Source organism: Chelonia mydas, chromosome 3 (assembly GCF_015237465.2).
Source record: "Chelonia mydas isolate rCheMyd1 chromosome 3, rCheMyd1.pri.v2, whole genome shotgun sequence".
NCBI lineage: Eukaryota > Metazoa > Chordata > Testudines > Cheloniidae > Chelonia > Chelonia mydas.
Window position 1 is genome coordinate 153891619 of NC_057851.1, and position 17568 is coordinate 153909186.

The following is a 17568-nucleotide window of genomic DNA, read 5'->3' on the forward strand; positions in this document are numbered from 1 at the left end:
TTTGATAATGCATCTCGATTTGTCTCTTTTACTTTTCCCTTAGTAATCTGTGAGTGAATTCAGTGTTCCTGAAAAGTAGGTATTAATGCACAGTATCTTGAGCCAGGCATAATCTAGGAAAGTAAAATGCTATGCAAGCTTCCCAACACATCTCTTCCATTGTACTTCACTCTTGAACAGAGAATGCCAATCATGTTACACAGAGAGTGGTTTCATAATGTTTACAAATGGGTGCATCCATCTGTTTTTGCAGGAACAGGATGAGATCCTAATATAGTATAACCCTATGAGAGAAAACAAATCCATCCAAGTTTCCTACAGTTAGATTAGGATACAATAGACTTTACATAATGGATTTGTTATGTACAGCGATAGATAACATTTCTGGTACACATGTATCATTGGGTATTTTGTCAGATACATTGGCAGGATCACACTGGCATGTAAGTCAGTGGGAACAATTAGGGAAGATGAATAACACTCACGAGCAGTAGTTTCAATCCCCTTCCTCAAGGCTTTCTTTTGTTGATTTATAAACAAAGGATTCCAAATAAAATAAAAATAATCCATTCAGAACAACGAATCTCAATGCTTGTCAGAGATGTTTCCAGCTTCTTTCACACCCGTCTCTTAGGTAGCTACAACCACAGTCACTTCCTCGTTAACTTAATATACCCCACCTTTGATTACCCATGTTACAGGGAGGAGTCTGCATTAACACTTCATACACTGGGACTTATAGAGTGCCTTTCTACCTTATCACAGGTGTTTCCAATCCAGAAATATACAGTATGTGCATCTTAATCCTTAGACAACTACTGGGGACTGGTAGGCAAAGGGCACTATTTGAAGGAGGGTTGCTCGCAGGTGGGCAGAAATGGTAATCCTGTATTCCAAGGATCAGAAAAGGTATCCAAGCAGCTGAGAAATGGAACAGGTTGGATGAAGATTCCTGCTCGAATGATAGGAAACCCTCCTCAATCCTTGTTTTATTTTCTTCAAGTGACACACACCTTACTGCTTCAATTTCCCAGCCCCAACAACAGCCGGCAGCAAGATGCTTTTTTTTATCAGGAGAAAGAAGGGTACAGCAGTTGATGGGAGACTTTGGTGCAGCTGTTTGGCAGGAGAAGTGGGAGAAGGAACAATGAAAAACTGAGGATGAGCTCAATCTCTTATTGTTCCTCCAATGCAATTTATTCATATAAACTAAAAATCTTCCTCAGTGCTTTAAGGGTTATTTTAATAAAAATCTCACAACAGTGAATTCTCATAAGAACCAGGAATTCTTTATTAAACATTGTTTCAATGAACTCAAGATCATAAAACTTTAAGTGTTTCTGAAGTAGAGAACTAAAATCTATGTTTAGGACATACCTGGTTTGAAATCCCACACAAATGAGGGTTTCTTAGATGCCTAAAGCCACCTCTTTCCTTATACAATACTACATACAATTTTGTGATTAATATGAAAAAATTGTTTGAGGTATTTTAAGAACTTCCATTTGCTGATATAATTTTCCCCAACTATCCGACCTATTACCTGAAAAATACGTTGTAAGGATTGTAAGGAAGGTTGAGGCAGAACCAACAGGCAAAAATGTGTGAGAAGACGTGGGCTAATCTCATTTCTTCCACCACTTGGAGGGGCACAGTCTGCAACCAGTGAGACATCCTGGATATTCTGTGAGAAACAGAATGGGAGAAACTTGAAAGGCAGGAACTGAATCAGCATTTCAAAACAAAATAAAATTTTAGAGCTCCAATGCTATTGCAAGGATTTCCACTTCGAAGTCTCCATCTTGCTCCAAATGTAAATGTAGTTAGAAAATGGGCCAAACTAATCCCCAATATAAATATATAAATCCAGTGACTAGAACAATGATAGCAGGCAGAGCTACAATTTATATATACTAGGGCTGTTGATTAATCACAGTTAACTCACGCAATTAACTAAAAAAAATTAATAATGATTAAAAAAAATTAATCACACTGTTAAATAATAGAAAACCAATTGAAATGTATTAAATATTTTGGATGTTTTTCTACATTTTCAAATATATTAATTTAAATTACAACACAGAATACAAAGTGTACAGTGCTCACTTTATATTTATTTTTATTACAAGTGTTTGCACTGTAAAAATGATAAAAGAAATAATATTTTTCAATTCACCTCACATAAGTCGATTAATGCAATCTCTTTATTGTGAAAGTGCAACTTAGAAATGTAGATTTTTTTGTTACATAACTGCACTCAAAAACAAAACAATGTAAAATGTTAGCGTCTACAAGTCCACTCAGTTCTACTTCTTGTGCAGCCAATCACGAAGAGAAACAAGTTCATTTACATTTACGGGCGATAATGCTGCCTGCTTCTTATTTATGTCACCTGAAAGAGAGAACAGTCGTTCGCATGGCACTTTTGTAGCCGGCATTGCAAGGTATTTTCATGCCACATATGCTAAACATTTGTATGTCCCTTCATGCTTTGGCCATCATTCCAGAGGACATGCTTACATACTGATGACGTGCGTTAAAAAATAACGTGTTAATTAAATTTGTGACTGAACTCTTTGGGGGAGAATTGTATGTCTCCTGCTCTGGGTTTTACCCATATTCTTCCATATATTTCATGTTACAGCAGTCTCAGATGATGACCCAGCATGTTCTTCATTTTAAGAACACTTTCACTGCAGATTTGACAAAACACAAAGAAGGTACCAATGTGAGATTTCTAAAGATAGCTACAGCACTCGACCCATGATTTAAGAATCTGAAGTGCCTTCCAAAATCTGAGAGGGATGGGATGTGGAGCATGCTTTCAGAAGTCTTAAAAGAGCAACACTCGGATGTGGAAGCTACAGAACCTGAACAATCAAAAAAGAAAATGAACCTTCTGCCGGTGACATCTGACTCAGATGATGAAAATGAACGTGCACTGGTCTGCACTGCTTTGGATTGTTATCGAGCAGAACCTGCCATCAGCATGGACGTATGTCCTCTGGAATGGTGGCTGAAGCATGAAGGGACATATGAATCTTTAGCGCAAAGAATAGTTATCAATGGTTAGTTGTCAAACTGGGAGGGCAATTCTAGTGGGGTCCAACAGAGGTCAGTCCTTGGTCTGGTACTATGGAGAATATGCTTATAAAATTTGCAGACAACACGAAACTGGGCGAGGTTGCCAGCACTTTGGATTAGATTAGAATTCAAAACGACCTTGACAATTTGGAAAATTGGTCTGAAATCAACAAGATGAAATTCAATAAAGACAAGTGCAAAGTACTTCACTTTGGAAGGAAAAATCAAATGCACAACTACAAAATGCAGAGAACAGACTAGGTGGTAGTTTTGCTCTGGAAAAGCCTTCCTAGGGAAATTGTGGAGTCTGTATCATTGGAGGTTTCAAAGAACACCTTGGACAAACACCTGTCAGAGATAGTTTTAGTTTACTTAGTCCTGCCTTAGTGGAGGGGGCTGGACTCGATGATTTCTTGAGGTCTTTTACAGCCCTACATTTCTATGATTGTTTGAAGGAATTTTGAAAATGGGATGATGAAATAAAAATCTGGCAGTAACAAAACTTCAAGGTTCAGCACTGAACAAAAGCACTACCTGAACTAAGCCAGGGAACAAAGTTTGGCTCAAAAGCTCTCAGACATTTGGAACTGTTCAAATTGTAGCACAAACACTCAGATCCTAACTAGTGGAGACTCCAAAAGGACTTACCTGGGGGACTTGAATTCACCTTCAATACTTCCCAGGACAACAGGGAATCTGGGACCTGAGCCCACACCTTCACAGAGAAGTTCACACACAAGGGCTGGTAGACTGATCAGGCCCCCTAGAAGACTTGACCTTTAGAATATTGCTCAGGACTATTTAAACTGAATTGATAAGGGACATATTAGTGCAAATAATTTTAAGGAATTCAATGTTTATTTTGAATTCTTCGATAGATAGACAGACAGAGACAGACAGGTTGGTTTATAATTTAAGTTTCAATCTTTTATTATAAAGAAAGGAAAATGTTGAGTGGTTATGGAGTTCCTGGTCCTCCACAGTTCCAGAGTAGACCATGATGAGTTGCACCGGGAGCTTAATAAAGAGAAGGACTTCTTGGGTCAGGGAGTTCTCTAGTTATTGCTTAATGCATGGCACCCTAAGTGTATGTCCTGACACTACAGAAAGAAGAGACCATAAGACCTGAAAGCAGTGGTGATGAAACAAGGTTCTGAAAAGAGAAAAAGATCCTCAGGAGCAAGGGCCAGGCCAAAAGGCATTCTGTAAGGATACTGGGAGAGGAGTTCTATCCAGCTGAAGCAAGGTATGAGATTTTAAAAAATTGTATATGTATTTTTAATTTCATAAAATGTAATGTGATCTACTTAACTAGATTACAATAAAACTGTATTTTCTAAATAAATTCTAGTTAAAATATTCTTCTTTTAAAAATTTTCTTGCTTCTCAAATCAGAATTTAAAAAAAATTCTAGTCTTTTAGATCAGTAAGACACATTTAAGGCTCTCCCCATCCCTCCTGGAAAATTCATTTAAAATATACTCCATTGTTATCAGTAATTTATTAAATATGATCATAATATTAATATGAAATGGTTAGTAGCCCTTAGATTTAATCTTCTGCAAAGAGCAAGTTATTAGAACTGATAAAAAATCAGAAATCCATACTGTACCTTCCATGCAAGTTGCTTAGTGTCATAAAAACCTCCTAAATCTAAAAACTGTCTGATTGATTCAAGTGGTGGCTGGGCACCATACTCCTCTGGTAATGGCATATTCAGATCATCAATAAACACTATCACCTGTGAATAAATATAACCACATTAGAAATCATATCAGTTATGTTAAGCTTACCTTTACTTATTATTACAGAGTATTAACATGAAGTGACTATTTTACACACATAATTATGAACCAGCTATATTGTTCTTTATCTAAAACACACATTAATTAGTGTACTTGCACAAATGACCTAGTATATGTCATTATATGAGTAGCTCAGATGTAAACTGCAAGGTACAGGAAGCTGTTATATCTCATCCAAATGGAAACAACGACAACGCTTTAATATTAAGAAACATAAAAAACATAAGAATGATCATACTGCATCAGATCAGTGGTCCATCTAGCGCAGTATCCTGTCTTTTGACAGTGGACAGTGCCAGATGTTTCAGAAGGAATGAACAGAAAAGGGCAATTTATCAAGTGATCTGTCCCCTGTTGTCCAGTCCCAGCTTCTGACTGTCAGAGGTTTAGGGCCACCCAAAGGACAGGATTTCATCCCAGATCATCTTCCTAATAGCCATCGATGGACCTGTCACCCATGAATTTACCTCATTCTTTTAACCCAGTTATACTTTTGACCTTCACAACATCCCCTGGCAACGAGTTTCACAGGTTGACTGTGCGTTGTGTGAAGTATTTCCCCTCAGACAGAGACAAACACCTACAAGATCTCTATCAAGCATTCTTACAACTACAATACCCACCTGCTGAAGTGAAGAAACAGATTGACAGAGCCAGAAGAGTACCCAGAAGTTACCGACTACAGGACAGACCCAAAAAAGAAAACAACAGAACACCACTAGCGACCACCTTCAGCCCCCAACTAAAACCGCTCCAATGCATCATCAAGGATCTACAACCTATCCTGAAGGACGACCCATCACTCTCACAGATCTTGGGAGACAGGCCAGTCCTTGTTTACAGACAGACCCTCAGCCTGAAGCGAACACTCACCAGCAACCACACAACAGAACCACTAACCTAGGAACCTATCCTTGCAACAAAGCCCATTGCCAACTGTGTCCACAGATCTATTCAGGGGACACCAACACAGGGCCTAATCACATCAGCCACACTATCAGAGGCTCGTTCACCTGCACATCTACCAATGTGATATATACCATCATGTGCCAGCAATGCCCCTCTGCCATGTACATGGGCCAAACTGGACAATCTCTACGTAAAAGAATAAATGGACACAAATCAGACATCAAGAATTATAACATTCAAAAACCATTCAGAGAACACTTCATCTCTTTGGTCACTCGATTACAGACCTAAAAGTTGCAATTCTTCAACAAAAAAACTGGAAAAACTGACCCCAACGAGAGACTGCTGAATTGGAATTAATTTGCAAACTGGATACAACTAACTTAGGCTCGAATAAAGACTGGGAGTGGATGGGTCATTACACAAAGTAAAACTATTTCCCCATGTTTATTCCCTCCCCTCCCCGCTGTTCCTCAGACGTTCTTGTCAACTGCTGGAAATGGCCCACCTTGATTATCACTACAAAAGGTTCCCCCCCATCCCGCTCTCCTGCTGGTAATAGCTCACCTTACCTGATCACTCTCGTTACAGTGTGCATGATAACACCCATTGTTTCATGTTCTCTGTGTATATAAATCTCCCCACTGTATTTTCCACTGAATGCATCCGATGAAGTGAGCTGTAGCTCACGAAAGCTTATGCTCAAATAAATTTGTTAGTCTCTAAGGTGCCACAAGTCCTCCTTTTCTTTATACCACAGTTAGTTGTTCTACAATTTCATAAGCGAGTTCCTTCAGAACTCTTGGGTGAATACCATGTGGTCTTGGTGACTTATTACGGTTTGATTTATTAATTTGTTCCAAAACTTCCTCTACTGACACCTCAATCTGAGACAGTTCCTCAGATTTGTCATCTAAAAAGAATGGCTTGGGTATGGGAATCTCCTCATATCCTTTGCAGTGAAAACCAATGCAAAGAATTAATTTAGATTCCCTGCAACAGCCTTGTCTTCTTTGAGTGCTCCTTTAGCCCCTCAATTGTCCAGTAGCCCCACTGACAGGCTTTGGCAGGCTTCCTGCTTCTGACGCATTTAAATAAAATTGCTGTTTTTTTTGTGTCTTTTGCTAGTTGTTCTTCAAATTCTTTTTTGGCCTAACTATACTTTTATACTTCCCAGAGTTTCTGCTCCTTTCTATTTTCCTCAGTAAGATTTAGCTTCCAATTTTCAAAAGGTATCTTTTTGTCTCTAACCGCCTCTTTTACTCTGTTTAGCCCTGGTGGCATTTTTTGGTCTTCTGTTTTTTGTTTTGTTTTTTAAATCCGGGGTATACATATAGTTTGAGCCTCTATTATGTTTTTTTAAAATTTCCATGAAGCTTGCAGGCATTTCACTCTTGTAACTTTCCTTTTAATTTCAATTTAACTAGCCTCCTGTGGAGTTCTCTTTTTTTTAAGAGTTAAATACTATTGTGCTGGTTTCTTTGATATCCTGCCCAAGGATGTTAAATTTAATTACATTATGGTTGCTATTACCTAGTGGTTTAGCTATATTCACCTTTGGGACCAAATCCTGTGCTCCACTTAGGACTAAGTCAAGAATTGCCTTTTCCCTTTTGAGTTCCAGGACTAGCTGCTTCAATAAATAGTCTTACTGAGTGAGATCATTCCCTCCCACAATAAAACCTGCAGGAAGCAGTTTTGGGAAAGGAAGTCACTCTTCCTTGCACAACTGCACAGGGCCAGGCAAACTACATTTGACTTTACAAACAATGAGAGGTTTCACAGCTATGGAAGAACATGCAAGAAGATTAATACTATGTATTTTCTTAGTTCCTATTTGGATTTTTAAAACAGTTATTGTAATGTATTAGATTTGTGAATGGTGTCCAGAGTGGAGGCCAGCGTGGTAGCCAGCAATGGAAACAGCAACAGCTCATTGTCAGAGATTCATTGACTTAGTCAGCTAATTTAGTAGGCTGGCTAGCTGGCTGAAATATCTAGGAAGCTTTGTATTTATTTTTGTAGCAACTATAAGGTTCATAAATGAATGGGACTGAATAAATAAGGTTAACAATACATTACTTATTAAGAACATCTTATCCCTGAAATCCTGCCATTCCTTATGAAATATTACATTAGTAATTGAAAAGAAGCACAACAGTAACAGATACAAACAATAATCCAAACAGCCTAATACACACAACAGTAGTTAGAGAGACAAGGGGGATGAGGTAATATCTTTTATTGGACCAACTTCTGTTGTTGAGAGAGACCAACAAGGCTACAGCAACACTGTATTTAACAGTAGTTAAACAGACACACTTTTGAAATAAGTCAAATAGTTCTGTCAATCTTTTCAGTGTTTCTTTTAAGCATTGCCAGCATTTTTAAGCATTGGTAGAGTACAGCACGGTTTTACCTGTTTGGATTTTGGTGCACCAAGAGCATCTTTACTTTTTAGTATTAATTTCTGACGAATCCATGCCTGTATTTGGGCAGCACTGGTGTGGGCACCACACTGTATTTTGGAAACTATCACACCCTCGATTCTTTCAGATGATGGAACAATGTCATCAGTTTCACTTGCAGAATACGACCCCTTTGTTGACTTCATATCTGTGTCATATACAAAATTAAGGGTCAGAATGGTATCTGATTAACAGTGGATCTACTCTCCTCACCATTCTAAGGGCATGTCTACACTACGAAATTAGGTGGATTTTATAGAAGTCAATCTTTAGAAAACAATTTTATATAGTTGATCGTGTATGTCCCCACTAAGCACAGTAGTTCGGCGGAGTGTGCCTTCAATACTGTGGCGAGCATTGACTCACAGAGTGGTGCGCTGTGGGTAGCTATCCCACAGTCCCCGCTGCCCACTGGAATTATGGGTTAAGCTCCCAATGCCTGATGGGGCAAAAACATTCTCGCGGGTGGTTTTGGGTACATGTTGTCAGTCTCCCCTCCCTCCCTCCTTCCTTCCCTCCTTGAAAGCAACAGCAAACAATCATTTTGCACCTTTTTTCCTGGGTTATCCGTGCAGACCACAGCATGGCAAGCATGGAGCCCGCTCAGCTGTGCACTGCTTTTGTGAACATTTTAAACACCTCGTGCATTATCCTCCAGTATGTGCAGAGCCTGGCTAGGAGTCACAAGCACAAGGACGATTGTGAGGAGGACATGGACACAGATGTTCCTGAAAGCACAGGATGTGGCAATTGGGACATCATGGCGGCATTGGGGCAGGCAGATACAGTGGAAAGCCAATTCTGGGCCTGGCAAACAAGCACAGACTGGTGGGACTAGCATTGCAGGTATGGGATGATTCCCAGTGGTGAAACTTTCGCATGCGTAAGGCCACTTTCATGAAACTTTGTGAGTTGCTTTCCCCCGCCCTGAAGCACAGGAATACCAAGATGAGACCTGTCCTGACAGGTGAGAAGCGAGTGGTGAGAGCCCTGTGGAAGCTTGCAAGGCCTGACTGCTACCAGTCAGTCGGGAGTCAATTTGGAGTGGGCAAATCTACTGTGGGGGCTGCTGTGATCCAAGTACCCAAGGCAATCAATAATCTTCTGCTAACAAGGGTAGTGACTCTGGGAAATGTGCAGGTCAAAGTGGATGGCTTTGCTGCAATGGGGTTCCCTAACTGTGGTGGGGCCATAGACAGAATGCATATCCCTATCGTGGCACCGGGCCACCTTGCCAAACAGTACATAAACTGCAGGGGGTACTTCTCAATGGTGTTGCAAGCACTGGTGGATCACAAGGGCCGTTTCACCGACATCAATCTGGGATGGTCGGGAAAGGTGCATGATGCTCGCATCTTTCAGAACTTCGGGCTGTTCGAAAAGCTGCAAGAAGGGACTTTCTTTCCAGACCAGAAAATTACGGTTGGGGATGTTGAAATGCCCATAGTTATCCTTGGGGACCCAGCCTACCCCTTACTCCCATGGCTCATGAAGCCGTACACAGGCAGCCTGGACAGTAGTAAGGAGCAGTTCAACTATAGGCTGAGCAAGTGCAGAATGGTGGTAGACTGTGCCTTTGGACATTTAAAAGCCTGCTGGCGCTGTTTGCTGAGTAGGTTAGACCTCAGCGCAACCAATATTTCCATTGTTATAGCTGCTTGCTGTGTGCTCCATAATATCTGTGAGAGTAAGGGGGAGACATTTATGGAAGGGTGGGAGGTTGAGGCAAATTGCCTGGCGGCCAATTTTGAACAGCCAGACACCAGCGCAATTAGAAGAGCACAGCTAGGTGCGCTGCACATCAGAGAGGCTTTGAAAAACAGTTTCATGACTGGCCAGGCTATGGTGTGACAGTTGTGTGTGTTTGTCCTTGATGCAAAACCACCCCTTTGTTGAATGTACTTCCCTGTAAGCCAATCCCCCTCCCACCTTTGACCACAGCTGGCAAAGGAAATAAAGTCCCTATTGTTTTGAATCCATTCATTCTTTATTTATTAAAAAAAATTGAGATCACTGACTACACTGACTAGTAAAAGGTAGCCCGGGTGGGGTGGGGGAGGAGGGAAGGACAAGGCCGCATTGCTTATTGTAGCCACATTACAAATCAAAGCTGTTTGAATGACAGCCTTCTGTTGCTTGGGCCATCCTCTGGAGTTGAGTGGCTGGGAGCCTGGAGCCTGCGTTCTTGGGCATCTGGGTGAGGAGGATATGGAACTTGGCGAGGAGGGCAGGCAGTTACACAATGGATGCAGTGGAGGTCTGTACTCTAGCTGCCTTTCCTGCAGCTCCACCAGATGCCTCATCATGTCCGTTTGCTCTCCCATTAGCCTCTGCATCTCCTCCTGCGTGTTCTGATCACGCTCACTGCATGCTTTCCTGGCCTCTGCCACCGAATGCCTCCATGCATTCAGCTGTACCCTATCAGTGCAGGAGGATTGCATGAGCTCTGAAAACATGTCATCGCGAGTGCGTTTTTTTCACCTTCTAATCTGCGATAACCTCAGGGACGGAGTTGGTAAGGGGAGCATAGAAACATTTGCACCTGCAAGGGGGATAAAAAGGGAGAGTACAATTTAAGAAAATACATTTCTGAGAACAAAAGGGAGACTCTTTCACAGTGAATCAAGCAATTTACAGCAGCCAGCACATGTGTTTTAGGTACAAGGTCTAATTTTGCATTTTATATTGAGCGCCTGCCGGTATGGTGACACATCACACATGGCTGGGCAACAGAATTCAGTTTCCAGGCAGCCATGGTAAATCAAAGGGTACGTGGGGTTGGCTTCTTCCATGTTCATAACATGGGGGAATGGTTTCAAACTACAGCATCCTCCTTTCCCATAGCAGGCAATGCTGGTTGGGTTTGCCATTTAACAGGAGGGGCTGCGGTTTTGGGGTGGATGTGCAGCACACCCTTCCGCCCCCCCTAGTGTGGCTATTCTCTGGGATGATCCCTTTTAGCCAAGTGCAAACAGCTCAGCATGAACTCGGTCCTTTTACTGTTCCCTTACAAAACTTCCCCTATTTCAACCACGAATGACCATGAATGATATCACTCTCCTGAGGCTGACACAGAAAGATAAAGACCGAATGTTGCATGAATGCAACCAAAACCCAGGATCCATTTGCTGCCATGCTTCGTGCTGCAATGATTCCAGACTACTGGCTTGGCGTGGTAAAGCGTCCTACCGTGGAGTACGAAATAAGGCAGCCCTCCCCAGAAACCTTCTGCAAAGGCTTTCAGAATACCTGCAGGAGAGCTTCATGGAGATGTCCCTGGAGGATTCCCGCTCCATCCCCAGACACATTAACAGACTTTTCCAGTAGCTGTACTGGCCGTAAATGCATTCCAATTCTTCAGGGCAAATCAAACATCAAATACAATTGCTTTTAACCCCTGTAGTGTAGTTACAAATGTGCACTCACCAGAGGTGCCTTCTCCGCCTTCAGGGTCCGGGAACAATACGCCTTGGGAGGGTATTGGCTCCAGGGTGAGGAAAAGGTCCTAGCTGCCAGAGAGAACAGATTCTCTGCTTGCCTGCTGCGCATTCTCCTCCTCTTCCTCATCTACAAAATCCTCCTCTGTGTTGCGTGAGACTCCACCCTTGTAGGTGTCCACGGACAGTGGTGGGTTAGTGGTAGGGTTCCCCCCTAGAATGGCATGCACCTGATCATAGAAGCAGCATGTATAGGGCTCTGACCCAGAGCGACTGTTTGCCTCCTTTGTCTTTTGGTAGGCTTGCCTGAGCTCCTTATCTTTCACATGGCACTGCTGTGTGTCCCTGGTGAAGCCTCTGTCCACCATGCCCTGTACGATTTTGGTATATATATATCAGCATGTTTTCTGCTGGTTCAGAGTTCTGCCTGCACAGATTCTTCTCCCCATTCAGCAATCAGATCCAGTGTCCCCCATTTGCTCCATGCTGGAGCTTGTTTGTGATTCTGGGACTGCATGGTCACCTGTTCTGCTGAGCTCATCATGCTGACCAAACAGGAAATGAAATTCAAAAGTTCCTAGGGCTTTTCCTGTGTACCTGGCTAGGGCATCGGAGTTGAAAGTGCTGTCCAGAGCAGTCACGTTGGAGCACTCTGGGATAGTTCCTGGAGACCAATAACATCAAATTGCACAATGCTGCATCTGCACTACCCCAAATTCGACCCAGGAAGGTCGATTTTAGCACTACTCCCCTCATCGGGGAGGAGTACAGCAATCAATTTTAAGAGCCCTTTAGGTCAGCGAAATGGGGTTGGTTGTACAGCTGCATTGCTTATAAAATCAACTTAACGTGGCTAAATTAGACCTAACCTCGTGGTGTAGACCAGACCTAAGACGCTATTAATATTGCATACTGTTATTACAGCTAATATTTTCTTTTAATATCACTACCAAAAATGTAATTCAAGTCAAAGTGCGTACTGTTTTCATATTAGTGTGGTATTTTAAGCATTGCCAATGTTTTTAAGCATGGGAGAATAGAACACTGTTTTACTTGTTTGGATTTTGGTACAATTCAAATGTACTTCTATGATTTAACCGTAATTTTATAGTTTGAATTCAAAGCATCTCATTGCCTGTGTATCTTAAAAAAGCATATTTAAAACATAAGTTTAAAATGTTTTCTTCTCCTGAAAGAGATAAAGGAAGTTTACTACTAAGCTACTGTGTAAAATATATACATTATTCATTCAAAAATTGTTTTTCCAAATATAGAGATTACATTAAAAAGTTTAAAAAAATTCTTAACAGTGGAAGACGACCAAAAAACCAGCTAATTCTCCACCAGAATTCCTTATGACAGTGGTTCTCAAACTTCAGCAAACCAAGGACCCTCATTTTGATTTAAAATTTTTTGGGGACTTCCCAAGCCCTCCCACTCAGCCCCAGGCTCCGCCCCCACTCCACCCGTTCCCCCAAAACCCCACCCCTGCTCCACCTCTTCCTCCTCCCACTCACTCCATCCCCCTCCCTCCATTGCTCTCCCCCACCCTCACTCACTTTCACCAGGCTGGGACATAAGGTGACCAGGTGTCTGGTTTTCGACTGGAACACCGGGTTGAAAAGGGACCCTGGTGGCTCTGGTCAGCACCACCGACTGGGCCATTAAAGGTTCAGTTGGCAGAGCTGTGGCGCTAAGGCAGGCTAGTCCTTACCTGTCCTGGCATCACGCTGCGCCCCAGAAGCAGCCAGCAGGTCTGGCTCTGCCCCCACCCTGAGCACCGGGCAATGGGAGCTGGGGGGCGGTGCCTGCGGGCGAGAGCAGCGCACGGAACCTCCTGCCCGCCCAACCTACTAGAGCCGGACCTGCTGCTGGCCGCTTCCAGGGCATGTACAACGCGGTGAAAGGCCAGGCAGGCAGCCTGACTTAGCCCTGCTGCACCGCTGACCGGGAGCCATCCAAGGTAAGCCTGCGCCTCAACCCCAATCCCCAACCCTCTGCCCCAACCCTGAGCCCCCGCAAACCTGGAGCCCCCTCCTATACCCCAAACCCCTGGACCCCCAGCCCAGATCCACACCCTCTCTGCACCCCAAACCCCTGGACCCCCAGCCCAGATCCCCCTCCCACACTGTGAACCCCTCATCCCTGAGCTCTCACCCCGTCCTCACCCCAACCCGCTGACTCAATCCCCAGCCCCCTCCCGCATTCCGAATCCCTCGGCCCCATCCCCCAGCCTGGAACCCCCTCCTGCACCCTAAACCCCTCACCCCAGAGCCTGACCCCACAGCCGGAGCCCTCACCCGAAGCCCCTGCCCCAGCCCAGTGAAAATGAGTGAGGGTGGTGGAGAGTGAGCCACCGAGGGGGGGGAATGTAGTGAGTGGGGGAGGGGCCTAGGGGCGGCACTAGGGTGTTTGGTTTTGTGCAATTAGAAAGTTGGCAACCCTACTGGGGTAGGGGGTTGGGGTGCAGGAGGGGGTGCGGGCTCTGGGAGGGAGTTTGGGTGCGGGCTTTGGGCTGAGGCCAGGGGTTGGGATACAGAAGGGAGTTTGGGTATGGGGTGCAGGCTCTGGGCTGGGGCAGCGGGTTGGGTGTGGGAGGGAGTGGGGGCTCTGGGAGGAAGTTTGGGTTCAGGGTGTGGGCTCTGGGCTGTTCCCCGGTGTGCAGGTGCTGGGAGGGAGGGGGAGGAGTTGATCAGTGGGGCTCACAGACCACCTGGAGTATCCTCAGGGACCCCCAGCCGTCCGTGGACCCCAATTTGAGAAACGCTAACTGATGACATTGTAATTTCAGTTGTATATGAAGAATGAAAAGCTGTGAATAGCAACTCTACTGAATTGTGACAGAGGACACTGAAACTGATATCCATTCTAGCCTGTATGCACCAACCTTCAGATGGCAGCCATGCAAATTTCTGGAATTAGAACTTGATGACCAAAAAGAAATCGCAAAAGAGGTACCAGTTTTAGTACAAGAGACATTCCAGGACCCTACAGGAAATGTGCTGCAACATCACTTAAAACTGAGGGACATGAGTGACTTTACCAAATGCGGCATTTTGTGGTGCATACTTTTAAGGTGGTGGCATTTTACATCCTCAGAACTCCATAACCATACTGTCTCTAACCTTCCACTTCAGGTAAGGTTATTGGGAAAGTTGTAGTGAAGCACCTCCTGTGTCATCTGGAGTTCTCAGATTTATTTGTTCTGTAATAATAATCCTTGAGTCCAGAGAACAGTATGAAAAATGAACCAATCTTACTGGCTGATAATTTCCTTCTAGCAATGGACAACAGTCATAGAGATTCTTTAGATCTTTCAGTAACATTTGACATTGTTAGCCGTAAGGTTGTATTGACTTGTCTGTGAATTGTGCTGGGATGGATGAAATTACACGTAAGTGGTTCCATTCTTTTTTTGTTCCTTCACAGTGGTCCAAAAACACATGTTGTTGGGAAATTGCCCAGTTAACTGCAGGGCTTTCTAATGCATGGCTGCTCAGGATTATTTTCTGTCATCCCTTCTGTTCAACATTTATGTGAAGTCATAAGGGGAGACAGCGAAGCAGTTTACATTGTAGTGCACTCAGTCTGGAGATGACATGCAGCTTGACATCTCTCTCTCAAAAAAAGAAGCAACCGGTGCATTACATGGGCTTGATGACCAGTTGGAAGTTACAGCTAGTGCAGCAGTGCTTAGCAATGTGCGGCACTAGAAAAATACCGCATGAACTGTCCAAACACTGCACTAAGTTCTTGTTCACTTGTAGATGTAATTTAAGATGTATAATTCCCTAGAAGATTTATTTCTTAGCTATCTCCCTATGCTATGTCATGACACCTGACGTCAACCAGCATGCTCTCTCTGTGATTCCCCATATATATTTGAATATCCAAGGGACTAGAGCAGGGGTTCTCAAACTGGAGGTCGTGACCCCTCAGGGAGTCACAAGGTTATTATATGGGGGGTTGTGAGCTGTCAGCCTCCATCCCCAAACCCTGCTTTGCCTCCAGCATTTATAATAGTGTTAAATACAAAAAAAGTGTTTTTAATTTATAAGGGGTGTCGCACTCATAGGTTCATTGTGTGAAAGGGGCCAATACAAAAGTTTGAGAAACACAGGACTAGAGGCAAGAATTCCAATGCTAGATTTTACTTCTTCTGTTAGTCCTAAAGAAAGTAAGCTCGTTGACTTTCAGCTCAGATGGAGCATGGCTGATCTATTTACCCTGGCTTTTGTCTGAACGAATGATGTTTTTATTTTATCCCTGGGGGTGAATCTACTACTGCATACTTAAATAATTTTTAAATAAATACATTTTTGTGCTGTATATTTCTTAGAAATTTTGTATAAGTGCCCAGAAATTTCTTTATAGATGCATTTAGATGAAAAATCAAAAAGACTTTGCTGAAGTATACTTGCATTTTTCAAACACATTTTCACACCAATAAAATGTAACAACCACACACACATACAAGCTTTGTCCTTCCAATCAAATTGAAATACAATAATGATGAAAAGCTTGGTTTATTTTGGTGTCGCTCTTATAGAAGCTTATCATGATTTGAGTTCTTGAGCTAATTTTGATGCCTGTATTCTCAGTTCTCCTACCAATGTCACATAAATATTCAAATGTTTATAAAAAAAAGTATAGTACTAGGATACTTGTATGCTTGTTACTAATTAATACAACTTTACAGTCATTTTTAGATGTGAAGTCCAGATTATCAGACAGACTTCAGCTCAGCCTCTTTTTCTGCAGGTATAGTTTGTACCTACAGTTCAAATGGTTAGACATCTAATCAGGATCAGATGTTGGTGTAATTAACTGCCCCCAACATTTTGCTCCAAAGTTTAATTAGAGATGCAAAATTTTTCTGATAAAATCAAAGCTTTACTGAAAATCTGGTCCTAAAACCTTTTAGAAATGAATGCCATCTCATACCTGAGTCTCCAGTTGAGGGCCACACTCTCTTCTGAGCACCTCGGAGAGTATCAACTGTTAGGTAACTGGAAATCTTTAACATACTGATCAGGAAGACACAAGTAGGAAAAAACACAAAAGATTTTTGTAACTTAAGTGCCAAGAAGAAATAATACAATCAGAGTAATGAAATAAATCTTTTTTCTACGGGATGAGAATTTATACATTGTTATTCACAGCGCCATTGTTAGAACTATGTCAACATTTTTCAGGTACTTCTTCCTTTGGTATTGAAAATAGTTTGCTCTCAGTGAAGACTATTATTACTTTTTAAAAAAAGTTTAATTTAAATTTTAACACATTTTCCAATCTGGCCACATATAAAATCTGAAAAATTTTTCATTACATGAAAAACAGGTTTTTTTAAAAATGTAAACTAATGGAATTTCACAAAACTCAAACAAATTCATCTTTGAGCTAAGAACAAACATAAGTTATTTTAGCTAAAATATTACTTTTTTCCAGAAAGTTAAAGCACTTGAAAATGGGGATTTAAAATAAAACTGCTGCCTCAACCGCACTATAAGTATAGTATAATGCTATTATTAATGCCTATTATTTATTCATTATCAATCCTAAGGAAAGTTTGATTGTATTACTTCCTATGATATTAAATACTGATGGAAAATGTAAAACTGGACAGCCATCTACAACCTTGCTTTTTTAACTTCATTATGTAAGATGACATCTCCTAAAATTGTTCCTGATTTTACAAATAATCCTCCTTGTTTCTGAAGTCTTTCAAGCATATTTTGAATCATGGCAGTCTTCCCAATACCAGAGTCTCCTAAAAAAACCCCAAAGACACAGAGAATTGAGACACTTTAAGATCAAATTTTCAGTAATATGCATGGCAAAACTGTGTGCCAAAACATGAATTCA

At 42.2% G+C, this 17568-nt stretch overlaps 1 protein-coding gene across 1 annotated transcript in view; it reads right to left on the reverse strand.

The window, feature by feature from the left end:
• DNAH14 (dynein axonemal heavy chain 14) overlaps nt 1-17568 on the reverse strand; it is a 514964-nt gene that overhangs the window by 171445 nt on the left and 325951 nt on the right. The window contains exons 47-51 of the mRNA XM_043543588.1: nt 17341-17473; nt 16648-16730; nt 8218-8414; nt 4697-4825; nt 1544-1684 (exon numbers count right to left, since the gene is read on the reverse strand). Coding sequence (XP_043399523.1) covers nt 1544-1684; nt 4697-4825; nt 8218-8414; nt 16648-16730; nt 17341-17473 — 683 coding nt within the window. The remainder of the gene's footprint in view (nt 1-1543; nt 1685-4696; nt 4826-8217; nt 8415-16647; nt 16731-17340; nt 17474-17568) is intronic.